Source organism: Nicotiana tomentosiformis, chromosome 3 (genome assembly GCF_000390325.3).
Source record: "Nicotiana tomentosiformis chromosome 3, ASM39032v3, whole genome shotgun sequence".
Classification (NCBI taxonomy): domain Eukaryota; kingdom Viridiplantae; phylum Streptophyta; class Magnoliopsida; order Solanales; family Solanaceae; genus Nicotiana; species Nicotiana tomentosiformis.
Genome location: NC_090814.1, coordinates 3323797 through 3350821, shown reverse-complemented (window position 1 = coordinate 3350821; position 27025 = coordinate 3323797). Strand labels below are relative to the sequence as shown.

At 35.0% G+C, this 27025-nt stretch overlaps 2 protein-coding genes and 1 pseudogene across 3 annotated transcripts; all 3 read right to left on the bottom strand.

The window, feature by feature from the left end:
• Window positions 1-1660: 1660 nt before the first annotated feature.
• On the bottom strand, window positions 1661-14809 carry LOC104087287 (protein TIC 40, chloroplastic). Of its 2 annotated transcripts, none has more exons than XM_070196666.1 (14): window positions 14431-14809; window positions 11361-11472; window positions 11140-11197; window positions 11021-11038; window positions 9799-10084; window positions 8392-8486; window positions 8214-8316; window positions 7435-7513; window positions 5356-5396; window positions 4524-4569; window positions 3667-3761; window positions 2489-2592; window positions 2305-2352; window positions 1661-2082 (listed from the first exon to the last, which is right to left on the bottom strand). In XM_070196666.1, the coding sequence occupies exons 1-14, from the start codon at window positions 14633-14635 to the stop codon at window positions 2023-2025; spliced, it is 1350 nt and encodes a 449-aa protein (XP_070052767.1). In that variant the 5' UTR covers window positions 14636-14809; the 3' UTR covers window positions 1661-2022. The 2 variants fall into 2 exon arrangements, with proteins under 2 accessions (XP_070052767.1, XP_070052768.1); XM_070196667.1 differs by having other exon boundaries at window positions 8214-8313.
• LOC117274410 (U6 spliceosomal RNA) lies at window positions 8667-8778 on the bottom strand (annotated as a pseudogene).
• A 6390-nt stretch (window positions 14810-21199) lies between the features above and the next one.
• On the bottom strand, window positions 21200-22141 carry LOC104087285 (22.0 kDa class IV heat shock protein). The gene has a single exon (XM_009591698.4). The coding sequence runs from the start codon at window positions 22016-22018 to the stop codon at window positions 21428-21430; it is 591 nt and encodes a 196-aa protein (XP_009589993.1). The 5' UTR covers window positions 22019-22141; the 3' UTR covers window positions 21200-21427.
• Window positions 22142-27025: the final 4884 nt, after the last annotated feature.

Here is a 27025-nt window from a genome sequence, read left to right as displayed (position 1 = left end):
GGTAAAACTTTCGCGGGTATCCTATTTGGTCACCCCTCTATAACTTGTATCCACTTTTTAAATTTTTTTTTTTAACTAGAAGTATAGATAACTTCAAGCTTTTTTCTCCTCCTCCTCCTTCTTTATGAAAATAAAGGTGAATTTATATGGTGTTTGCGAGCATATTTTAAGGTGGTTTACGGTGTTTTGCAGTGGTGAGTTGTTGTGGCGCTTTATTTTTTACTACCGCTTATGGTGTGAGCATATTTTAAGGTACTTCTTCTTCTTCTTCTTCTTCTTCTTCTTCTTCTTCTTCTTCTTCTTCTTCTTCTTCTTCTTCTTCTTCTTCTTCTCCATTGCACAATGGGTTTGTTAGATTTATTGTTTGATAAATTGATGATTGAGGTTTGTTCTTGATGATATTTGAAGGTTATCTTTCAAATTTAAACTCATTTGGAGTAGATCTAAGTGTAAATCGTGTATTGGATTGTTGAAATTCGAAGAACAAGTTTCTGTTTCTGGGCAATTTGCATTTCAGATCTATTTTTCCTTAAGTGCATGAAAATATTGGTTGCACTTCAAACCTATTTGGCATTAAGTGCATCTGAAGTGCGACATTTTTACTTCAGATCTATTTGGCCTTAAATGCATGAAAATATTTGTCGCACTTCAAACTAAAAAAAATTTCAAGTTTAGATCCAATAAGTCTGAGTTAATCTTAAAGTGAATAGGTTTGCAAAATTTTGTGCAAAGTGAGTATAACTTTAATGGTGACCCCAAAATTGGGTATAGATGCAAATGCTAACTTTCCCACTTACTGCTTCAATAATAGAATGGGCCTATAAGACATTATATAGTACAACTCTTTTCCTTGGTGTAATGTGAAGGCATTTTTTTGGTTACGAGGGTCATTTCTTGTAGAAATGGCAACTATTTTACATTTCAAATAACACATATGGGACCTGAAATTATATTCAAAAATGGTACTAGAAGATTGCATGATTGTCTTGTTTCTTTTGGTGACAGCTTTCCCACACAATTGATTATCTTCATTTACTTCAGCACTAGACCAAAACTTTCACCCCAAGTACACTAGAAAATCAATTTTAAAAAACGTTTTAATTACCCACATTGGGTGTTTACACCACACCATACTAATATTATCATGATTAATAACCAAGGTGAAAATATCAATTAATTAACTATGATTTAATGATAACCATATTTGTGAATACATATCATATATTCATTGATTTGGAGTAAACACGAAAACCTCTGCACCTTTTTGTAGCCCCCTTTCAACAACTTTAATTTTTTCCCCTGATAGCCCAAAATACAGGCATTATATGGTACTCTCCTTGCATCGAGTGGCAAAGTTTCAATGTAATGCTTAAGGATGCAAAGAAGCTTTTAACTCAAAAATTCACTTCCTATTTCTTTGATTCAGTTATCAAATACAGTCACCACAAAGCATGGCTTAACCACTGATAAATGTTCAAAAATGTCAAAAGTACAACCCAAATTTTGTTTCACCTTAACCTCTAATAGTTGCCATTCAATTACAAAAACTATTCAAGTCCATTTACACAAGGAAATTTTAGAACATAAAAACAGGTTTAGAATCAAGCAAATACTGCAAGAAATGCTTGAAAGGTCCTTAGGTAAGAACAAAACATCAAGATAGAAGAATAGCATATCTTCATCAAATCATACAGTTGAACAAGCTAATATAAGTTATAAGTGACTCTAAAATCATTAAAAAGCTGGCAAATTTACAGCTGAAGTTAGCTTCTAAAGACTACTGATAAACAAAGGCATGTTAACATGCACAAAATTTTAGAAGGGCAGTGAGTTTATATGTTCTTAACAAGGAGGCGACAGTTTCATGTGCATCCGTTGCAAAATGACCATTTCGCTAGCACACAACCAACCGAGTGTGCAGTACATCTTAGAGCCCAACAGTTCTGGCTGATACCTCACTCAAACAGAACAAAAATGACAAGGAGCGGTCACATAACAGCAGCTAAAGCAGGAAGGAGAGAATCAAGGTGAACCCGACACCCCAGGGAATAGTTCAGATATTTTATTGAAGACATCCATCACCTATGACCATATGTGCAAATATATGCATTAGGTATTTATCAAATGTATATATGAGTATCTAAAACATACATGGAACGTAATATGCATTAGGTATTTCACGTGATGACTGCTCTCGTGTAGTGAAGCAAAAATTTCAGACAGCCAATAACATATGCAGACTTCATACTCAAAATTAAGATCAATAGACAAGAAGACATGTATCGGATGAAACTACGTTCTCACCTCCTTGTCGTTTTGATACTTTGCGATACTCAGTGGATTCTGTGAACACTGCAATAATCATAAAAGTCAGAGTGCACCAACACTTCAGGCCATAAAAGTGCATCTCTTTGAAACTTCAATAAATTCAAGATTAGATTTTTTTTTTAAAAAAAGTTAAAACAGAAAGGGAGCAAAAAGTGCATACATCCATGATGGCTGCTTGAACTCTTGGATTTTGGAAAGCCATAGCAACATCAGGATTAGCCATAATTTTCGAAATGACTTCCTCAGGAGTAAGCCCTATTTGATCTGCAATTTATAAAAATAACTAAATATGCAAAAGGAAAGTGCAAATCATATCATTTGTTAGTTTTGGCTATAGCAACTGCATGTAGAATTAGAAGTCTTCCAGACAGAAATCAAAAGGCACAAAGTTAACTACTAGTGCAAGGCTACCAAGTCAAATTAGTAAATCCATCCTGTTTTATCAAGCTGCATATTAAGAAACAAATGGCAATGTTTCTTCAATATAAGCTCCACATGGGAGGAGTAATAGCATAGCCTAACGGGGGGGGGGGGGGGCTCGAGAGCAAATGCCACACATTTGATCCGGAAGATGACTGGCTGTGAAATCAACTTGTGAAGTCTCAAAAATATTGTATTTTCACAGAAAAAGAGTTACTGGCGGTTTAATGCTGCGAGCTCGTCCAAGACGGAGAGAGACAGATTTAAAAGAATAAAAAGAAATAGCAGGATTCAGGGAGTAATATTAGTTTTCTTTATAAGATGAGGTTGCTAGACTTACCCGTGGTAAGCAATCTGCATGTTCAACTATATTGGAGGCTCTTTCAACTGGGAACCAATAGGGAGGGATACTCCTCGAGAGATCCCACATACAACATCACTACAAGGCCTCTAAATTACCCGCTTCAACACATTAAATCAGACGTAAAAAAGATGGTTTGAGACTAGCCCTAATGGAGTTCTAAGCAGTTATTTCTGCACCACTCATAACATTAATGTCGTGTCCATTGAATATCTCAAAGAGTTTCTCCTCTGACTGCAACTTGTCACTATAAACTTGTAAAGCAATAGCAGAAAAGGAGTAACATTCTTTCCTCTTTTATATTAGAATAGCAACTTCATCAGAAGACTCTCATTATAAAAATTTCTTGTATTAAGACTCCATCAGGATAAAAGTTTGTTCTATATTTCTCCTGGATGAGATGGGTCATTTATCATGATAATACACGCAAAACATATATCGACGCTCAGAGGAATCCAGCTTTTGTCTAGACCCTATAGTCCCACCGCAGGATCAGAGAGCTATGGATATTAATGTTGCAAGTAGACCACGAAAAGAAGAAAATAACTAAAACTTACCAAATTGTTGCTTAATTTCAGGGCTGCTAAGATCAAAATTCTTCAAGGAATCCACCATGCGGTTGTCCCATTCTGGGTTTCCACCCATGTTATTCCTGGGAGGGGCAAATGATGAAAACCCTGATAAGCTTTTCATAGACATAAAAAGAAAGTTGTTTTAACACTGGAAATCCCTACCAAACCATAAATCAACAGATTATTTAACATTTATGTTCTCTTCCTCCTTTCTTTTCAAAATTGAGACCAAGACATACATAAAGGCAAGCAGATTGACAAAGAGTAGGTGGTCCCAAGCCCAAGAATATTTGAATCCAGACAGATAATTAATATCAGATGATATATATCGTTCCTTTTTATGATAGAATTGCAATTAGATGGACAAAGAATCAACAAGATGAAAAGGGTCCAACATGTACCAGTAAAATACATATATTGGGATGGAAAATATTTTCATGTAAGCTGAGAAGTTTAACCATATGAGGGCAGAAGCAAAAAGTCAAGTCTTTTTTCTTTCTTTTTTTGATAAGTGAGAAAAAAAAAGGTCAAGTCTAGTTCGCACAAGTTCAACAAAAGCCTTGTTACTGCAGTAAATAAAGAGCAGTCCAAATACATCAGATCGAGCAGAGCTACACCAGAATATGTTTTCTTATACTTAAAGTAGTTATAGAATGGCATTAGATTCTATTTAAAAAGTTTTTGTGACAATGCTCATGGCAAAGCTCATCCGATGGCTGGGATACTAAATAGAATATAGTGCCAAACAGAGATTTCAGAAAAATAAATGACAATACAAGTACTGAATTTCGGTACAGAATATAGGGAAATATGCACTTGAAAGACAATTGAACCAGACTTACAGCATGTCCTGCAACTGTTGACGGTATTGTGGATTTTGTAGCATCCCTGTCAGAAAAAAAGATGTAACACCCTCTTAGCTTATTTTTATCTGATAGAGATAGTAGATAAAGAAGCTTGAAAAATTATATCAATGAATCATATCATTATATAAATGCGGACTGTCATTTGCCTCGACCTAATTAATGTATTCCTTTTTCTTATTTTAATCTTAAGGTAGATTTCTCTCACTACCAATGCTAGAAAGTTTCGGTTTTTTATAGCAAGTTATTAGATTGAAATCAACAAGGTTATAATGATGAATATCATTTTTACCCACTAACTTTTTTGTTGGAAAGGCACTAAACAGCCCTTCCCCTTTGCGCCTTTATATGCAATAGAAGAAAACTAGATAGTTGTATTTAGAATTAGCCAGACCGTATGAAGTATGACCTTTGTTCTAAAGGCCTGGCGAGTTACCTTTTTTTTTTAGTTTCAAGTCTCACAATAAATCAGAAAGACAAGTGTTCCCTGGTAAGATGAGAACACAGCAAAAAAAAAAAATTAATGGTATTTAACTCTTGTTCTCAATGATGCTACAACTTAGCAATTCACACAGAAACAGTCATTGACAAAAGAAGAATTGAATTTTACTCTAAAACCTGAGCCATGAGTTGATTGATAAAAGTTAACACAAACCAAAAAAAGAGAAGTTACATAATTTAGGCAATGCGTTACTGGGTGCATTGTCTGCACTTACATCCTTCAAGAGATCCATTAATGGTCAAAATTAAGGGTAGTAGCTGGGAAAGCATAGTTCATATGCATAGAAAAGAGCATCAGATGGCAGCTTACATTTAAATGTTGTAGGATTCCTCATCTCCTCCGGTAGATAGCTGCACCAAGTATCAAATGAAATGTTAGTTCTCGTCAAAATAAAGCACAAGTAGTTTATACATACAAAACATATGTCACATAAGATGAAAGGTCTGCGTATGGTCACAAGAAAAGCACAATAGAATGAACATAGAAGAAAAAACGTCACTTTAGATAAAACACCGCATTTGCCAACCTTGTATACAATCTAGTACTTTAATATGCATTAGCCAATTTATTCAGGGTTTTCTTAATTACACTTTTCCGGTCAATCACAATCCACAACATTAAACACTTATTGCCAACAACCATCTTAGGTAACGTTTAATATTTTAAGTCCTACTCCATAGACCATCTAAATATCTTTTCAACACCATCCTCTAAGCATCTCAATTCTCAAGTTAGTTCACTTCCTTCCATTATTACCAAAGTATAGCATGTTTGGCCAAGCTTCTCCAAAGCCAAAAGCACTTTTTTCAAAAAAATGCCTTTTTCAAAGTTGAAGTGTTTGGCCAAGCTTTTAGAGGGAAAAAAAACGCTTTTGAGTAGAAGGAGAAGCAAAAAAAAGTAGCTTCTCCCAGAAGCACTTTTTTGAAAAGCACTTTTGAGAAAAATACACTTAGAAGCACTTTTCCAAAGCTTGGCCAAACACTAATTGCTGCTCAGAAGTGTTTTTCAAATTAATTAGCCAAATACAAACTGTTTCTCACCAAAAATACTTTTAAAAAAAGTACTTCTCAAAATAAGCTGATTTTTGAAGCTTGGCCAAACAGGCTAGTAGTCTACATCACACTAACAGCCTATCGTACTTTCCTACCCTGTTAATTGAACACAATAATGAAAGGATATTCTCCCTGCTATGCCTTAGAGAGATTTAAAACTTAAATTCATACATAAGAACTTTGACTTCACTAGAAGTTCATTACTTCTTGATCGATAATGCAATACATAGTAGCATTGTGCAACTGAAACTAGAGTTTCGACCAATAAGGTACTATAATTAATTTGTAGTTAACAACAGCTTTACTTCACGCAAATTAAAATTCATCGACAAGGCCCATCCCGACAGCACATAGTAGTACAGAATAGCAAGAGTTAACTTGGGTAGAACTTTAAAATCCTAGAATATTCAGGTCATACCTAAGAAAAATTTACTTTCTCATTTGTATTCTTTCAGCTTTATCTTTGCTAGAGCTCCAGTTGGCAGCACTACAGTATGAAATCAACGGGAATCATCACAAGTCACAGACTGGGTCCAGATGTCACAACCCAAGCCCATGTTACATATTTTCTGCTTTGGCCTAATAGACCTCACGAATTTGTCCCTTGGACTACACTACGTTGAGCCCAAAAGCACGCGTACTATGTGAATTTATGCTATTTGCTACATACTTTTTCCTCCTTTCTGATGAGGAATTTGCCTAAGATGTCATATGCGTCCTTTCTCCGGAAGCTTGTCAGCTTAGAAGCCTACTATTATTTCTCCTTGACCCGTCCTCCTCACTAAGGATTTCCCCCCATCATACTATGAGAGTTTAACTCTTATAACATATTTGTCACAACCCAAGCCCATGGGACGTATTGTCCTCTTTGACCCAACAGAGCTCAGAGATTTGTCCTTAGGACTTCCCACATCAAGCTCAAAAGCGCGCATATGATGTGAATTTTTGATATTTGTCATATAGCCCTTGACTTTTCCACTCTCTTTTTTCAATGTGGAATTCTCCTAAGATGTCATATGCTCTCCTTCTTTGGAGACTTGCCAACTTAGAATCCTGCAAGTCCTTCTCCTTGATCTGCCCTCCATTATGAGCATCACACCAGACATTATTTTTGCCCATAAGGATAGAATGAACAAGATATCTTAACTAAGGTTTTACAACAAAATTTTCTATGTTAAAATTTCAATAGCATGACGTAGGACGAAAAGGAATTCAAATGTTCTAATGAGTCGAGGAAGATATCATTCAGAACGCTAAGTAATCTAGACATTGCAAATATTCAAGTTAATCAAACAAAACTAATAGAGCATAACAGAAAAGGTACATGCTATCTTACGGGTAAACCATCTTCTGCACTGTTGGATCTTCCATCATTTTCTCCAGAGCATCCACTGACATTAGCGGGTTTGATTTTTCTGTTCAAGAGAGAATATCATGCAAAGGTTTCCACTGGCTGAGAAGCAGAGAGCATGAAGGGAAATTTTATTTGTTTTCCCATAAATAAAAAGTCGAAGGGAAATTAGGCCAGAAGAAACATTTTCTTAATAATAAACAGACATGATCAAATAAGCAGTGGAGTATGTGCCATTTGAAACCTCCAACTTCAAAACAAATAATGCACCCAAAATTTTCATCCATCCAAAAATCCATAATAAAACAAAGATATAATGTAAGAAATAGGTCATTTTCCGTGGAATATGCCCGTTAAAGCAGTTTCCATTAATTACGATAGTTCTACACAGGTTTCTAGAGAAGGCAATATTCAGGTCATTACAAAGACTACAGTTTCTGACTGGCTGTTCATGCTTTTTTGCCTGCATCTGATCGATGCAGTATCTCATACAACATGGATCCATAGACTGACAAGTGTTTAACCACTTCTAAATTCTAATTGTACATAGATATGATCGTGCCTTTATGCCTTATTGGATTAGGATACATATTGAAAACACAAAATGTAATCTCTTAAAGTCTTGTACCCTGTTGATTTACCAGAATACCTCTATGTATCCAGGTAGTGCTACAAACATACTGAATGTACTTTTGACCTGATGCATGAATGATATTTGCAGTACGACAGCCATGCCTTAAGGGCAGGACGAGCAGATGATTTACCAGTTGATGAGGTACTATCAGATGTATTTGCACCAAAACCGGTACTGTCAGATGTATTTGCACCAAATCCCGACTTTGAAGCAGCCCCATTTTGAGTTACCTTCTAGACATTAAAAAACTATTGAAGTACGATTGTTATATGACACCATATTCTCAGATAATAGCTCTACCGACTCACCTGATCAACAGTTACTGAAGCTGTCTCATTTGATTCTTTATAATTTTCGAAAGCACCCTTTTGGAATGTTTCATCAGGAGATATGTCAATAAAAGCTGCAGAGAAGTTCCATTAATAGATATAATATCATAACCAGCAAACCTAAATATCTTTGTAAGAGTAATACGAAATGCATCACTATCCCAAAGTGGTACTAACTTGGGAAATAAGAGAGAGGATGAGCATTCTTATAATTATGGTACAAACAAAAGTGAACTCCCCTGACATCATTAATTCCTTTTATGGACCATTTCTCGATTTGTGTGTGACATCCTTGCGCTGGCAGGGCCATGATAATCTTCTCTATATTTGTTCCAATTTTATCGGATGTCCCCACTACAACTGAACTCATGTATCCATTTCTACTGTCCCACAATGGATGTTAGCATTTAAGAAAAGCTGTCAGGAAAAGGATACAGTTGCAAAACCTGCTTTGTTTCCACAAAGCATTCTGCTCCTTTTCTTTTCCTTTTTTTTTTTTTTTTGAAGAGTTGGTTAATCTGGGATATCAGTGGAGTCTAAAATTTGGTTCTGGTGACGGACTGTTGACAAATGCAGGCCAGAAATCTTTTGATTATTGAGGCATTTATCAAAAAAAAAAATCATGATTGAGGCACAGATAAAAGAAGTTGTTAAACTGATTTAATTTAAGCTCGAAGAAATGGAAAAGGAACCTTTTTCCTCTAGCTCATTCCTTTTACGCTTTAATGTAGAGCTTTTCCCCAATCCAGCATTCCCCTGCTTGCCTCTTGTCAGCAACGGACTCTAGTAATTTCATGAGGGGGTTAGGTTTCTACAGGAGGGGGTGATAAGGGCTTAGGGTTTGTACACTTGCAGAACCCCAGCAAAGCTGGCAAAACGGGGTGATGTGGATGAATTCTCATTTAGAAGATCAGAAGTTCACGTAATGACCACATCATGGTACTCCAGATTCTTGAGCTGTAGATGGTTGAGGGGTAGTGTTTGTTGCTGACAACTCCAAAACCGGAAACGAAGTTGAAAACTTTTCTGGTATGGAATCGTAGTCTATAATATAATTAGAATTATGATTTAAGCTTACCCATTAACTAGTGATGTTTTTAATATCAATGGCTAATTGCTGGTTAATTTTAAAATTTAGACGATAACTTGCTAATTTAAGATAGTAATAGTGGCCTCACTGATTTACTCCAATATCTTTCAGGTTAATGAGACAAATCTAAGTTAAGGTTGATCAAAGCTTGGAACATACAAGGCTTTGAACGCACAAGGCTTTTTAAGGGTAAGTGTCAAAAGAGGCATTCGATGAACCTGCCTTGTAGCTAGAACTGCTTTTTTTTCTACATAAAAAAAAAAGCAAAAGCTAGAAGTAACTATCAATTATATTACCATTTTTCTTTGGTACCCTTTCAGCTTCTGTATCATTCTTCTTGACATTTACAGCTGGAGGTTCCTCCACTTTGGTTGCGGACACATCAACAGTAACCGGCTGAGATGCAAATGAAGCTGATGATGCAGGTGGTGGAGGTGATGAACTAGCTGCACCTGACATTGGAGGTGGTGGTGGGAACGGAAAAGGCGACCCAGGTGAAAAAGCAGTGTTACTAAATGGACTATTCTGGTTATTATTCATTTGCCCCATCATTGTTTTGAATGCTTGCTGCATTGCGTACTTCTGGAGGAATATGCAGGAGTAGTTAGACATATATGAAAGATCTGGTTTTATCGAATTTCTATAGCTAAACCAATGAAAAAGGGTTTCCTTTGAGCAACGGTAAAGTTATCTCCGTGTGACTCTTAGGTCACGGGTTCAAGCTGTGGAATCAGCCACGGGTGCTTGCATTAGGGTAGGTTGCCTACCTCACACCCTCTTTAGGTGCGGTCCTTCCCCGGACCCTGCGTAAACGCGGGATGCTTCGTGCACCGGGTTGCTCTTTTTTTCTATAGCTAAACCAACTACAACATCTGACATTTGAAGAATCTGAAAGTAGTTTAAACACTATTTTCCGCCATAAAGAATAAGAGAGCAACCACCGGATTTATGTTTACCTGAGCAAGTATTGTATATACAATCCGGTTTTGACTCATTAGCAGGAATAATTTAGTTGTTTAAAATGAGGAAAATGCCATGCTACTTATCTTAAAGCTCACAGATACAAGAACAAAATCAACTAAATGAAACAGCAAGAGTTAGGACTCTCAAACAAAAAGACAAGTATAGTGACATAGCTAGAAAAATAATTAAGGATATTATTGGCCTTCCAAAACCAGATTTGAAATTATTTGCAAGAGACGGAACATGGTTTGAATTACTTGCAAAGCATGAAACTGACATGTAAATTGCAGGCACCATCAACTTACGCATAGTTCCCATTCTTTTCTTGCTTATATGCTTTTTGGCCCTTTCTTCTTAACATGTGGTTAATTCTATAACACATTATTGCTCAGAAGGTATGTCCCATCATGTCCATGTCAGATTATCGACAAGTTACGTGCATATTTGCATCTAAAGGCTAAACTCTCTAGCTGTCACTCTGTTAGTAGGGCCATAAGAAATAACAGAATTAGACAAGCATCAAATCCATGCAAATTTTAATTAAAAAGTACTTGCCTTTAGGTATGAAGCCACCTGCAATATATTTCAAAAAATCCAGTAAAGAGTTAGTAAAACAAAACAAAATGAAAAAACAAGAGTGCAACAAATAAAATCAAGAGAATTATCCTTCCCACCCATGAGAAAAGTGCTGAGAGCCCAACACCAACTCCAATCCAAAAAAGAGGAGACCCTCTGTAGACACAAAAAAACAACAATGAATAAGTAACAAACCAAAAGATATTAATTATCAATGCAGATGCAAACAGTATAAGAAGAACGTGTAAAGCAAGAAACTGATAGGCAAAGTTGTAGACAAGATAAAACATATCAAATGGGGAATAATACAAATTATTACACTTGAGACGATGGTGATGGAGCTGAAAATTGTGGATTTACACCAACTGAAGAGGTCTGCTGGCCACCTGAAGTTGTGCTAGCAAAACAATCTCTCCCTATTTTTTCTGGCACTGCATAGAATCAGTACAAAGGGAGGTTAAGGCTTAAGAAGCAGCAGAATTAATAACAAGAATATAACATTAAAAAGTCCCAACAATAGTAAGCCCCCGTTTGGCCATAGATTTTGTCAAGTTTTTTCCAAATTGTTTTTGGCAAAACATGTTTGTTTATAGATTTTATCCATATTTTGGCAGATTTTGAAAACAAAATTTCCAAATCCCAAAACTAGATCTAAACCTGTTTTTGGCCCAAAATATTATTGTTTGATTTTTTAACAATTTTAAAAATTACCCCAAAATTTTATATTTTATAAAAAAAAAACACCATCTATTATGACCCAACTAATCCACCAGCTAATTACTATCATTTTCTTTTGGACTGATGGATCTTGTAATATTATTACAATTTGACGAATTATTGTGGTTGGTAATTGTGTTATTAGCATTTGATATTAAAATATCAGGTTATGGTTTTAGGATAGTGTATTATGTGGTTCATTATAAAAATTATAATTTTGTGCCAAACGTATCTACGTTCAGGACTATGGTTTGGGATAATGATAATGAATGGCATCAATGAATGTTCTGTATATACAGGATAAGCAAGTTTGTTTGTTGGGTATTGTTGGGTATTTTTGATAGTTTTTAGAACTTATGGGTATAAGTAACATTTCATGTTTTTTCAAAAAAACAAAGTGAAATATGTTCTGAAAAATTATGTCCGAACAGATTTTCATCTTCAAACCAAACTTCACCCAAATCAGATTTTTTAAAACAAATTTGGGAATCTATGGCCAAACACTAGCTAAAAAACTTGGGACAAGAGAAGTGACTGTCCCTTCCAGGTGATACTCCTTGAATTATTCTTCACGATATAGCAGTTCTATGAATAGTATGTCTGTTTCCAACAACAAGCTCTTTTTTATTTGGTCGTCTAGCCAGATATAAAGCATATCAAAGTTGTAGCAGCAACAACCTCTGAGAAATTTCACATTACCCATAGAAACATGACGCCAATGAGCTTAAGCGCAATAACCATCTTGTAATATATTTTAAAACAAATGTCTTATTGGAAAATTTGATCTGGCAATTGAATCGGGCCAACAGTAACTTTTTCTCTGACAGAAAAAGATATCACATATTGGAATCATTCTTTCAACAAGTAAAACCCATCCAAATTTCAAAATGCATGTTTCTTAAAACCCTAAAAGCGTTTTCAAAATAGATTTGAAAAATACAAATGTAAAAAAGCTAAGATGAAAATACCGAAGAAAAGAAAGAAAAATATTATCTGATGTCAATATTTTCCTTTTCTTTTCTTCGGTATTTTATTTTTCAAACCTGTTTTGGAAACGCTTTTCTTGTGCCGAGGGTCTAGCGGAAACAACTTCTATACCTCAAACGAGGTAGGGGTAAGGTCTGTGTACACCCCACCCACTGGGTATGTTGTTGTTGTTGAATGGAACATTAGCTTGTTTGAGATTTACAACCACATTTGATCTCTTAAATAAAGTTACTAGACAAATAAGATGCTCTACTTGTGATACTTTAGAGGACACTTTTATCTTTAGACCTTTTCTCCTTTTCCTTTTTTTCCCTTTATCCAAGTGATGTGTATGCATTGGATAGACTATTGGAGCGCTCTGTTCTTGCGTGCCTAGTTCAAGCCCTAAAGGCATGATTTCATAAGGTATATTATTACAGCAGCATAATTTAAGCCCTATGATTTTAATGATGACAACAATCTTTACCTGGAAAAGGATATGTCTGTCACTAAGAAGTTAAGTTTTGAATGCAGGCACGAAAATATGCAAGTTAGATCAGGTGCAAATCAGTCAAGGAAAATCAACAACAGGCTGAAAAACAAGTCGCGTACAAGAAAACTAAGCTATGATTGATGGAAGAAAATGATTTTCTAGAAGGCGACCAAATTACTCCTCCAATGGAAAGCGAGATTCAGCAGTCGTGTTTCAAGAACACAATTCACCAATCACCCCCACCCCTTGAGTTTTCACACAAAACTCGAGAGTGAGTTTTCACCAATTTAGGAGAATTGAAATAATGGAAACAGCTCGAGAATGAGTTTTCACCAATTACGGGAAAATGATGCAGAAACAACTCAAAATAGGAAAATCTTTCCTCCTAGAGATGTGAGTCTCGAGTTTTCACCAATTACGGGAAAATGATGCAGAAACAACTCAAAATAGGAAAATCTTTCCTCCTAGAGATGTGAGCTTTTAGCCATATTTTTATAGTTTAGGTTGAGATTTATGTACTGTTTCTTTTTTACAGGCTACTCTGAGGCTTAGAATATTTATATCGGTAATTAGGTGTTCTGCAGTAAAATTGCATGTAATCTAGCCAATTCGACTATAGGTGAAGTCCAACTTGTCTTAAAAATCAACTTACAACAGTTTCTTATCCTGTTAACAATTCTAAAATATGGGGAAGCTGGAAACTTAGATACCTATGTAATCTTTCTGGTCAAATGAATTATAATAGGACACATGTGAGCTTCAGATAAACACACACATACACACAAACATCTGGGTAATGAACTTCTACTAAAAGAATCAATTTTTAGACAAAAAGATATCAGAATTATGCAGTTTCAAGTTATTGAATAAACCAAAAAAGTACCTCACAATACCAAAATTTCAAAAGGTTATCTTCAAAGACAGCTCCACTTCTACTATAAGTTGCAATAAGGCTTCAGATAAACACATATATACACACAAAAAATCACTAAAAGATCAATTTTTTACATGAGTAGAAATTAGAATTGTGCATCTCCCAACCATTAAATAACCCCGAAAAAAACTCATAATACCAAAATTTCAAATAATTAACTTCAAAGACAGCTCCTTTTGGGTAATGAACTTCTAGTCTAAAAGATGAAATAAAGCTTCAAATAAACACAGAATATATAAAGGACATTGAGGACTAGTATAAAGAAGGAGTATAAATTACCAATCTTTTTGGTGAGTCTTGGACCCTGAAAACAAGAGACAACTTCAAAACAAGTAGTGGGTCTGACAATTCTTGCATTCTTTGAGGGTCTTTTGGGTAGATGAGGAAGACCAAAGAAGGGTTTGCTGGTAATTACTAAATTCCTTGGGTTTGAAGAGAGACCCAATACCATTTTCGGTGATGAAACTATTCCTATGTTCTCCATCACCTTGAAAAAATACTGAATAATAATTTGCTGCTACTTCAGCTTATTACTATAGACAAGGAGAGCAGAAGTGCAAAAGGGTCTCTCCTATTTGGCTTATTTTTGGAGGTTCCCGAAGAAGAGAGAGACAGTGAAGTGAGATATCGGCAGGCAGAAGAACAGTGTTAAGAATTGAAAACGGAGCGGGTTATATGGATAGGTTTTGCAGCTTCTTTTTGCCCCACCCGTGTATAAGGCTTTCTTTTGGACGTCAAAGTAGTAGTCAAAGCTAAGAGATACGGAGAACTAAGAGGGTCGGGAAAATCGCACTGTATAACCGCTGTAAAAATAATAATTAAAAAAATATATAAAATTTATATATTTTTTATATATATATACATTATGTATATTATATACAAAATTTATACAAATTTTATATATTTTTTCGGCTACCAGATATAAATAATTTCTGATGCAGACTAAAAATGATAATACTCCTAAGGGGTCGAAGGATAAGGAAAAATAATTTTGGGTTAAAAATTAGTAGTATTGCTTTATATCTTGTTTGATTACTGATTTTGAGATAAGTTATTCCAATATTAAAAATAGTACTGGAATAACTTATACTTGCCAAATGTTGGAACATCAATTCAGGATAAGTTATCCTAGGATAAAGCAGTAACATTGATAATCTTACGATTAATACAACATATCAAACAGTCAATAATAAATAATATCAGAACAACTATTACCAGCATAACTAGCTAATCTGAACATAATTAATCGTAGCATAACTTGTCTTCAAACCAAACGGCCCCTAAAAGTTAATAAGTTTATTCATCTTGTGATTAATGTGTGAGTAATAATATTTACAGAAAAGGGTCAAATATACCCCTCTGTTTTATTGTACCCTGCGTTTTATAAATACACTAATAATAAAACGGAGGATAAGTTTAAACAATTTTTGATAGTAGAAGGTATACTTAACCCCTTTCCGTGATATTTTATGAATGAGAAACATGCATGTCTTGGGTTATGTCGAAACCCTTGTTAGGTTGATTATTTCCAGAAATTGAAAGAAATGAAGAGAAAGAAAACCCTAGATCGGGTGAGATGAGAGAGAATAAGAAGAATGTTTTTATTTCATCATTTGTGTAAAATGAATCTGTTACCAAAATTAATAAATCACCAATACTATAAAAATGTGCCTAATATACTAATGGGCCAGCTGTACATATTGGGCCCATTACTACTTATCAACCATTGGGCCTCTCTTCATATGTGCTCTATTCAGCTCAACACCCCCACTCAAGCTTGAGGGTGTTGACACCCCAAGCTTGCCAAGCAGATGATGATGAGTGGTGCCTGGAAGGGACTTAGTGAGAATGTCAGCAAGTTGAGAAGAAGAAGAAATATGATGTAAAGTGATGAGACCAAATTGTAGGATATCCCGAACATAGTGACAATCAACTTCAATGTGTTTAGTGTGTTCATGTAATACTGGATTCCTGGCTATATGCAAAGTAGCTTGGCTATCACAAAACACAGGAACAGGATTGGAAATAACCAACCCAAGATCAGCCAGCAATCGAACAAGCCATGAAATCTCAGCAACCACTTTGCGTAGAGCTCTATACTCTGTCTCAGCAGATAAGAGAGATATAGTAGGTTGTTTCTTGCTTTTCGAAGAGATAGGACAACCCCCTAAGGTAATGTAATACCCAGTGACAGACTTTCGAGTCTGGGCACAAGTGGCCCAGTCAGAATCAGAGTAAGCTAAGAGAGAAAGATCAGTAGACTTAGGAAGGAAAATACCCAAATCAGGAGCATTCATCAGATACCTCAAAACATGTATAGCAGCCAGCATGTGAGGAACTTGAGGAGCTTGAAGAAACTAACTAAGGTGTTGGACTGAGTATGCAATATCAGGCCTTGTATGGCATAAGAAATTGAGCTTGCCCACAATCCTTCTGTAGATGCTAGGATCAGAAATGGGCTCCCCCATATTAGAAGATAGTTTGATGGAATGATCAAGAGGAGTATTGACAGGAGTGAAATGATCACAGTGAAACTCCTCCAATAGATCATTTGTAAATTTGTGTTGACACATCAAGAAACCTTGGGGTTGTTAGAGAACTTCCAAACCCAAGAAATAGTGAACACAACCTAAGTCTTTGATTTTGAAAGTAGCATCCAGAAAAGCCTTAAGAGCATCCAATTCAAAAATATCATCTCCTGCCAATAAGATGTCATATACATACACTGCTAAGACTATCAAGGAGCCACCAGAGGACTTTGTGAACAATGAATAATCATTTTTGCTGGAAATATAACCTCTGGAACACAAGGCTTTAGACAATTTAGAGAACCACTGTCTGGAGGCCTGTTTGAGGCCATAGAGAGACTTCTTGAGTTTGCAAACTAGTGGAGAAGAGGAGGAAGAATGACCAGGAACCATTAGACCAGGAGGCAGACCATGAAGAAAAACATTATTGACATCTAGTTGATAAACAGTCCACCCCTTTTTAGCAGCAAGAGAGAGTGAGCACTTGATAGTGGTGAATTTAACAACTGGAGAAAAAGTCTCATTATAATCTATCCCTTCCTTTTGTGCGTCACCCCTTATGACTAATCTGGCTCTGTATCTTTCAATAGTGCCATCAAATTTCTGTTTAATCTTGTGCACCCACTTACAAGGAATGGATTTCTTGTGAGGAGGGAGAGGAACAACATCCCAAGTGTGGTTAGCTTCAAGAGCTTGGAACTCTTTTAGCATGGCTGCTTGCCAAGCAGGATGTGAGGCAGCCTGTTGATAATATTGAGGTTCCTGCAGCTGTAGCTCAGAAGTGGAAACCTTGGAATTTATAAAGACAGGGTTGGCAGAAAGAACAAAAGAACAGACATAATCTGGCAAGTAGGAAGGAGGGTTGGAAACCCTGGTAGAATGCCTAACAAGCAAGGTGTTAGAAGGAGGAACATGAGCATTGAGAGGAGGAGAGACAAAGGAAGAAACAGGTATAACAAGTGGTTCTTGATGGTGGGAGGAACAAGTAGAAGGATCATGATGTGATTCTTGAGGTACAACAGAAATATCATCAGGAGAAGTTAGTAAAGGAGCAGTGGAAGAGTGAAATAAAAGAGGATCTTCAAAGGAATCAGAAGAAGAAGGGAAAACAGAAGAAGATGGGGCAGAGGAAGAGGGAAAGATGTGTTCATGGAAAAGTACATCTATGGAAAAAATACATAATGAGTAGAGAGATTAAGCAATTTATATCCCTTTTTCCCAAAGGGATAGCCCAGAAAAACACAGGCAACAGCCCTAGACTGGAATTTGTCTCTTCCAGATTTATGGGTAGTTGCAAAACAAAGATAGGTGATCATATGTAGGAGGAGTTCCATGCAGTTTTTCAAAAGGAGTAGCATTAGTCAAAATAGATGAATGTAGTCTATTGACAATGTAGGTTGCAGTTAACACACATTCACCCCAATATTTGGTAGGGAGTTTAGATTGAAACAAAAGGGCTCTAGAAGTTTCCAAAAGATATTTGTGTTTCCTTTCAACCACACCATTTTATTGTGGGGTGTGAGGTATAGTGGTTTAGTGTAAAATGCCATTATCAGCAAAGAAGGATATAGCCTCTGAACTACTACCTAATTCAAAAGTATTGTCTGATCTAAAAGATTGAACAAAAGACCTAAAATGGACTTTGACCATCATAGTGAAAGCTTTGATTACAGAAAAGGCGTTGCCTTTGGAAGAAAATAAGTGTGTCTAGGTGACTCTAGTAAAATCATCAACCAAAGTAATAAAATATCTGAAACCATTGTATGTATTAGTGTGGTAAGGTCCCCATATATCTATATGGACTAACTGGAAAGGTACAATTAAATGAATGTGACTATCATAGAAAGGTAGTCTTTGTTGCCTAGCCATAGGACAAATAGAACATACAAATGATTGTTTAGAAGATACTTGAGTAGATAAACATGGAATAGATTTCAGCTTATGAAATGGCATATGGCCTAACCTTTGATGTCAAAATAGATCCATTTTATTGATAGTACTAGATGAGTTACAAGTAGAGCTGGGAAAACAAGGGATAACCTTTGCTGTAGATGAATTACAAACAGTAGAACAAGAAGCATTAGAAGAAAATGAAGGGGTAACCATACCAGGTAGCAGAAAATAGAGCCCATAAGCAGCTTTACCAATTTCCAATGGCCTCTTCAGAGAAGGGCCCTGTAGAAAACAAGAGAAACTGCTGAAGATTGCTAGACCTTTCAATTGACAAATGAGTTTATGTACTGAAATTAAATTGAATTGAAAAGAAGGAACCAAAAGAACATTGTGTAAAGTTATATCATGCCTAAGATGCAGGGATCTAGTAGAAATAACTTTCACTTTATACCCATTTGGTAAGGTGATTAAGTAAGGAGAAGGTAAAGGTTTAATATTGTTTAAAAACTATTTGTGAGGGGTCATATGATTTATGGCACCTGAATCTAAAATCCAAGAAATTCTTCCTAACCGAGCAGACAAAGAATGCATAATAGAATTTACTGCAGGAAACTGATTTACAAGGAGATTGCACACACCTGCAAAGTTGGCAAGACCAATATTTTCTCCAGGAGAAGTGGACTGAGGATAACCAGAAGAAATATTTGCTTGTTGGAAGAGAGTCAATGAGATGTTCATATTGCTCCTTACTGAATCCATAAGCAGAGTCTGAAGAATTGTTACTAGTACCAGTAGCAATCAAGTTTCTTGGAGAAGAATCCCCCACTTGAACACATACAACAGACCTCTTGGACTTAGTGAACTTGAAATCAGCTGGAAACCCATGGAGTCTATAGCATTTTTTTACACTATGCCCAGGCTTCTTGCAATATTTGCAAGTTACAGGAGAAGTAGACTTCTTAGACTCAAAATTTACCATCTGATTATATGGCATATTGGTGGAAGAAGATATGCCAGATGAAGCAGAGAATGAGGCTGTTGAATCAGCTGAAAACCCAGGAGCTATGGACTTAGCTTCCTTTTGATTTTCATCTTGTTGTAAAAGTGAATAAGCTTTGATGATGCTTGGATAAAGAGACATCATTAAAATGCTACTTTTGACTGTAGAGTAGGATTCATTTAACCCACTGAGAAACTGAAACAGGTGTTGGTCCTCAATGAATTTAGGAAGTGCACCACATGAACATGTTGGTCCAACATAGGCAGAATTGAGCTCATCCCAGAAACTCCTCATTCTGGTAAAGTAACTAGCTATATCAGATGTCCCTTGAGAGGTACTACTAATTTTTCTCTGATTTTGGATATACTTGGAACCATTTGACTGACCATACCTATCATTTATGTCTCTTCAGACTTCACTAACAGTGTTGAAACACATAACGCTCAGAGCAATTTCTCTAGTCAAGGAGTTAGTAATTCAAGCCTTGACCATGTTATTGCAACGCTCCCAAAAAGGATAATAAGGAGAATCAGGTTGAGGTTGAGGTATCCTACCAGTTACCAACCCTAACTTGTTTTTAGCTGAGAAAGAGGTCAACATACTGCTACGCCAAATAACGAAGCCAGTTCCATTAAATCCATAGCAGAATCACGGTAAATTTATCTATTGTCTATTTGCAATTAATGTTTAGTTAATTAATCATAATTCATACATGATCAATTGAGACGAGAATATAGATAAACTAACGATGACAAATAATAAACTTGTATATAAAGGATATTGATATGCATGCATTATATAAATTAATTACGCGTGGGTAAATTTCAACCCCAAACCTCAAGTCCCTAATGATTCAATTGATGGTGCATGTCATTCATTAATGGGAGTACTTGCTACCGTTTGTTTGCCTTTTTTTTTTTCGTTTCCCGCCCGGTGTCCAGTACCTATATTGGGGTCCGATTAAATCCGGATTCGCACCGAAAAGTTCCACATTGGGGTAAAGCGCTCCCTAACAAAAGGTGACTCCATAATCAGAACTCAAACCTGAGACCTCTGATTAACAATGAATGAGTACTTACCACTCCGCCACAACCCTTGTTGGTTGTTTGGCTTTATTTGTTAACAAATGTGTCAATTGTCCATTCTTAATGACTTCCACCACAATTCCAAATGAAGGGAGTAGCAAATTTATTAACTTAAAGGGGCTAAGCAGTGTACAACTTCAGTCATATTATTGTTCAATCTGGAAGTGTTTGATATTTTTAACTCTTAATTGGTTAAAGGCGGGTCGACTAGTAAATAGTAAAACTCATGTGCAGTCAGTTGAAAAGTAGTTAATTAGATTAGCAGGCGATATTTATTTGAAAGGAAGGGAAATAGATTATTTTGCCTTTGTATTGCTCAATATGACAGAAATGAAGACCCCTCTTCCTTGCTGTCTACATATTCTTCTCTGAGTTCTGTTTAAATTGAGTGAAATCCATTTACATGTGCTAGATCATTGAATTGCTAGATTAGCTCAAATTAACATAACTACTACCAGAAAATTACGACTTGAGCTTTTGAGAAGTAGCATTCGTGAAAAAATATGAATAGAACTTAACAATTAGAAAATCAATCCAAGAACGAAAAAGAAACAGATCAAATATATATGATACTACTTCCCAATTATGACTACATTTACATTATTTTCATCACTTTTCACTACTTTCTAGGTACAAAAGACCAAGCATATTAATTATAAATCACACCCCATGATTTATTACTATTACAAGAAATACAGTTTGACGCATAAAGTATCCTGTATTCACGCAGAATTCGAATGATGTGAAACTAATACAAGCTATCAAAGCCATTAGAGCTCCTCTTTAACGGAAGGAGAAGAGTTTTTTCCTTCTTCTTTGGTCTCAATGGCGACAACTTTAGGACCCTTAATTTTGTCAGGAGACAACTTAGCAAAAGAAATAGTTAGCACCCCATTCTCAAGCTTAGCTTTGAGAGTATCAATATCAGCATTTTCGGGCAGACGGAACTGCCTCCAAAACTTCCCGTAGCTCCTTTCAACACAGTGCCAATGATCATCTTTCTTCTCTTCTTCTTTCTTCCTCTCTCCACTCACCCTCAACACCCTATTTTCCTCCACCTCTATCTTTATCTCTTCTTTCTTTAAACCTGGAACGTCTACTGTTACCACGTGTCCCTCATGCGTTTCTTTCCAGTCTACTTTTGCAACGGACAGAGTCTCGTCTCTGGTTTCTAGTCCTAAGGGTATCTGTTCCAACATTCTGAATGGATCAAGAAATGTTTCACTTAGTAGACTACTGGGAGTATTGGCCATTTGGTCCAAGAATAATGGTAGAATTGATCCTTCTGAAACTAATGCCACTTGCAATATGCAGCCAACTGAAAAGATAAAAAATGGAATATTATTTTTGCTGAGCCTCATCCTTGCAAGCTTTGACGATCTTCTTCTTTTTCTTTCTCTTTTTGTGTTTGGTTCTGTGATGTGGTAGATGATATTAATATCAACTGGCTAGCTAGTTTGTTTGACTGGGACGAGCTAACGGGTTTAATGGTGCATTATATATATAGAGAAAAGATTTATGAGGATAGAGAGAGGGGTACAGTTTTAAGAATCTTGAAAGTTCCGAAATTGTTGAGAGAGTTCTTTGTGCAAGAAACTTCCAGCAACTTACAGGAAATTAAAAGTGGGAAGAGGAAGGGGACATATCTTTCGAGTTTCGAGAGGCTTCTTGAGATGTGTCTGCTAAAAAAGGTTCATGCTATGTAGAATTTTATGACTAACAATCCACAAACAAAGACGTCACAATAAGGAATAATTAATCTTATAATTAAATTTAATATGAATTTATCTAATGTTTGGTTGAGATAAAATTACGATATAGCTAATTTTGAAATTAGTTATTTTGGAATTTAATATTATTTTGATCCCTATGAAAGGGTAGAATAATAATCACCGAATTAGTAATCCCGAATAATTAATTCTAAAATAATTTGTTTCCTAATAAAACGACCCTTCAAGTTGCATCTTAACATTATTGATATTCCTAGTAAATGTGTTGGTTTCTCCCTTCAGAAAGATTTTTTATATATAAGAATTTAGAGCTTAGAAGTTACTTACTAGAGATATATTGTGGACAAAAGGCCCCCGAGACACTATTTTTTTGGACCCCTCTTTATTTTTTATTTAAGTTTTGCCCAGAAAAATGTTAAGCGGGGATTTAAGTTTGATCGGGGGCTATTTTGAATTTTTAAAAACTTCTAGGGTAAACTTAAAATTCAAGAAATAAATCAAAATGTTATAAAAAAAAATCAAATTATGGTGGATGTCTACTCTTCCTTCATGATTTTCATCTCAAATGCTTAATGACATATTCAATGACATATTTTTCTTCACTTTTCATGCCTATATAAAGGCCTTGTAATAGATAGGAAAATACACACAATTGAAGAAGAAATAAGAATCTCTCCCCTCTTTCTCTCTATATCTCTTAGCTTGTTTTTCCTTATTCTATATTGTTACTTTGAGCTATATTTCATAACACGTTATCAGCACGAAGTCTCTAACCTCAAGGTTGAATTCCACTTCTGTGTTACAGTCACGTCTTTCTGCTACAGCAACAAGTCCGAGCTTTAAACCAGATAAGCTTATACCAATATTTGGAATAAGTAATGGTCTGATTATTAAAAAATTAGTATTTATGTGGCTGCTAAGGATGTCACCTTGTTAAATTTTCATGAACTAAATAATATGTGGCATGCGGTATACTAAATAATCTATAAAATTAAAATTATACTTTATTATGTATGCTTATGGTTTTACCTTATAATACGATTTTAGTATGCCTAGTATAATGATTATACATTAGTTTGCTGTCAAATATAATATAATAATAATAATACTCGTAACTATTTTATTTTAATAAGATAAAATATTAGTACAAGAAGTATGCACTACACCAAATTTTTCATTGATGATAGTTCTTATCAAATTAACATGTTGAATCATTTCTATGTGGAAAGCATATAGTAGTAGATAGTAGATAGATATTTTTTTTAAGAGCATAATACTTAGTTTCCACAAAAGTGCATGGTAACTAGTAGCACTATATTATTCTATTTGATACATTATTTTTCTTTAATACTCTGGTCATATCACTTTCATCTTGAAGTAAGCTTATTGCAGCAAAGACCACGTGTGAATTTTCAATATTATTTTGTACTTTCATATATCTGTTTGACACTAATTACTTAGCTGATTTGAGTAAACGAAAGTCTATTATTGAGAATTATATCCAAATGACATTATGAAGAGTTTAACTCAAGAGGTAAGCATTTTCTTCGTATTTGAAATTGTTTTTGTCCTTTGATATTAATGATATCAACTTCAATGAGTTCAAGTCGCAATGCACCATGAGGGTAAGACATCGGGATCAAGTCCTGATGCTCCATGATGATAAGAGTTGGATTTGAGTCCCAATTCATTATGGTCTAACATGCCTTTATATTGATAAGACATTGGGTTTGAGTCCCACTATACCATATTGATGATATAATAATGACTAAAGAAAATAATATATTTTTCATGAAAAGGCATGAATATTGTCCCACTTGATTTGCTCTATTCTTGAAGTGAATGTGGTAGTGGCGTATAATAAGTCTAAATGAAGACAAGTGGTTGAATAATGAACGTGGGCATTCCAAAGATCAAAATAATAATAATCATCACTACGATTATAAAAGGAGAACAATAAAGGTTCTCAAAATAGTCCTTCAAAATGTGAAGGAAATGTTTACCATCAAATTGGTATGAAAAATAATAAAACACGTCGCTGATTATGATCCATTCCTTGAAGAGAATGTATTTTGTGATAAGCATTGAGAATGCAGACCCATTCCTAAAGGTGAATGTGACAATATGTGATAAAAGTAATGAATAAAGACATGCAATGCATGATTAGATGAATACCATACAACTCACCTTTAAGGGAGGTTTGAGTGAAATAAAGAGAATAAATATTTTTGTGTGGTTACATGAATATATCATTGGTCACGTACATATGACACGCTAAAAAATATTTTTGTTGTACCTTATAAAAAGTTATTAAAGGCAAAATTAAAGCAAGAAATGATTTTGCTTATGATAATTTTGACCATGATAATTTATTATGATATAATTTTCTCCGTGAAGGAGATATTTACCATATGAATGGTGCGACAAAAGATCTTGTAGTACAAAAGTTATTAAGAGCTCATAAAAAATTAATTTGTTACTACCCGGATGAATAAAATTATTCACGATATTGATATTGTAAAGTCTCAAAAGAAACTTTTTGAGTTTCAAATGTATAAGTCAAAGTGGTTGGTATATTGAGACTATAAATGAAAGGAATATTGAATATCTTCATATTTCTATAATCATAACGGATAAATATGAAAGATTACCTCATTTTCTTTCTATTTGTACTACACAAATATATGTATGATGATGGAATTATATGTTACAAGTAAACTAAAGGTTTACTGAAACAAATATTAGTTGGCATGACCGGTTGACCATCTCGGTTCAATTATGATGCAAAAAATTAATTGAGAATTACATTGGCATATATTGAATAAATATAAGATTCTTCAAGAATTCTCTTGTGCTGCTTATTCTCATGATATACCAGTTAAAGTTGGGATTGAATCCCTTGATTTCTGGAACGAATAAAAGATGATAAATATATGGGCCCAGTCACCTGCCATGTGGACCGTTTACTATTATATGATTTTAATAGATGCATCTATTCTATGGTCACATGTGCATTTGTTATCAATTTGTAGTTTGGCTTTTGCAAGATTGATTGCTCAAATTATTAGAGCACAATTCCAGAATATAAATTATGATGATTTATCTTGATAATATTGGTTTAAATCCAAGTTGGTTTAGCAGAAACTGTATGCCTCCAATTATAGCTAAACCATCGGTTATGAGAACAAAATTGCCAAAATAAAATTTGGTATGTGATGTATTATTTAATATACAACAACACTCACATCTAGCCAAGTTAAGATAAGTTCTCCCTATCACAATCGGTTCAGAGTCAGGAACCAAATAATTTCTATCTAGAAATATGAATGTTCTATATGATTTAATTGTTCCACCACAATGCACAAAGATGGATCCCCAAATAAGGCTAGAGATATGTGTTGGTGATCCCAATAATAGGGGGAGAAAATGGGTAGCTGAAAAGATAATGCATGTAATGAATTATTATGAGTACATCTAGATCCTCGTACGAGAAAATGTGAACTTGAAGTTCAAGTGATAATTCATTTGCAAAATATTGCTAGGCGTATTTGCTGACCCAAAGCTAAATGTCATATTCAGATGCTAATGCTTAAATAAAATAAAATTCATAATGAATAGAGTCTATGGCATGCATGAAGCATAATAGACTAATCGGTTTCAAAGATAAAACTTCTTGAAGAATGAGAAGAGCAAATGTTCAAGATGGTCATAATAAGGAGGCAAGTGCTCTAGAAGAGTACCACGATATAACACTTCATAAAACCTCATGGGAGAGGCTTAGGTACCTGAAAATAATGAGATAAAGAGATCTCAATAAGTTATGTCTTTATTGGGTAATAATAGAACCGATATAAAATGATCGTCGGCGATATTGTTAATATAATGTAGCGCTCAATATTAATAATATTGACGAGGATCTTGAGCTCAAATCTGTTATGAAATTTGGAAAGATAAATGATTGGCCAAATGAAAAATACGCAATGAAAATTGATTTCACCTGAAAAATATGAAATTGGACGGATAGTCCCAACACTTGAAAGTATAAAGCCAGTGGAGGTGTAAATGTGTTCTTGTACAAAAAAAGGTCAAGTCGATGGACATAAAGACGACTTGTGTTACAAGAAGATTTGTAAATATCCTGGCATTGATTATATAGAGACATGTTCTCCTGTGGTGGATGTAGTCATTTCAGGTTTTAATCTGGCAATACATGAAAAACTTGATATGCATATAATGGAAATCATTGAAGGATTTAAATTGTTCTGAAACATATTAAGGTTTCCAAGAAATTTATTAAATAAAGTTTCAAAATCCTTATACGGATTGAAACAATCAGGGCGCATGTGGTATAATCGCCTGAGTGAGTACCTGTTGAAAGAAGGGTACAAGAATGATTAAATTTGTCCTTGTGTATTTATAAAATGATCTGGATCTAAATTTGTTATAATCGCCGTGTATGTTGATGATTTAAATATCATTGGAACTCTTAGGGAGTTTCCTAAAGCAGTAGACTGCTTAAAGAAAGAATTTGAAATGAAAGATCTTGGAAAGATAAAATTTTATCTTGGTCTACAAATTTAGTATATAAAAGATGGAATTTTTGTCCATCAATCAGCATACACTAAAACGATTTTAAAG

Coding starts and splice junctions, on each gene's coding strand:
- LOC104087287 (XM_070196666.1), bottom strand. CDS start 14,635: ATGGAGAACATAGGAATAGTTTCATCACCGAAAATGGTATTGGGTCTC. Junction 11,198..11,360: donor CCATCACCATCGTCTCAAGT/GTAATAATTTGT, acceptor TTGTGTCTACAG/AGGGTCTCCTCTTTTTTGGA. Junction 8,487..9,798: donor AAGGGTACCAAAGAAAAATG/GTAATATAATTG, acceptor ACTTCTCTGCAG/CTTTTATTGACATATCTCCT.
- LOC104087285 (XM_009591698.4), bottom strand. CDS start 22,018: ATGAGGCTCAGCAAAAATAATATTCCATTTTTTATCTTTTCAGTTGGC.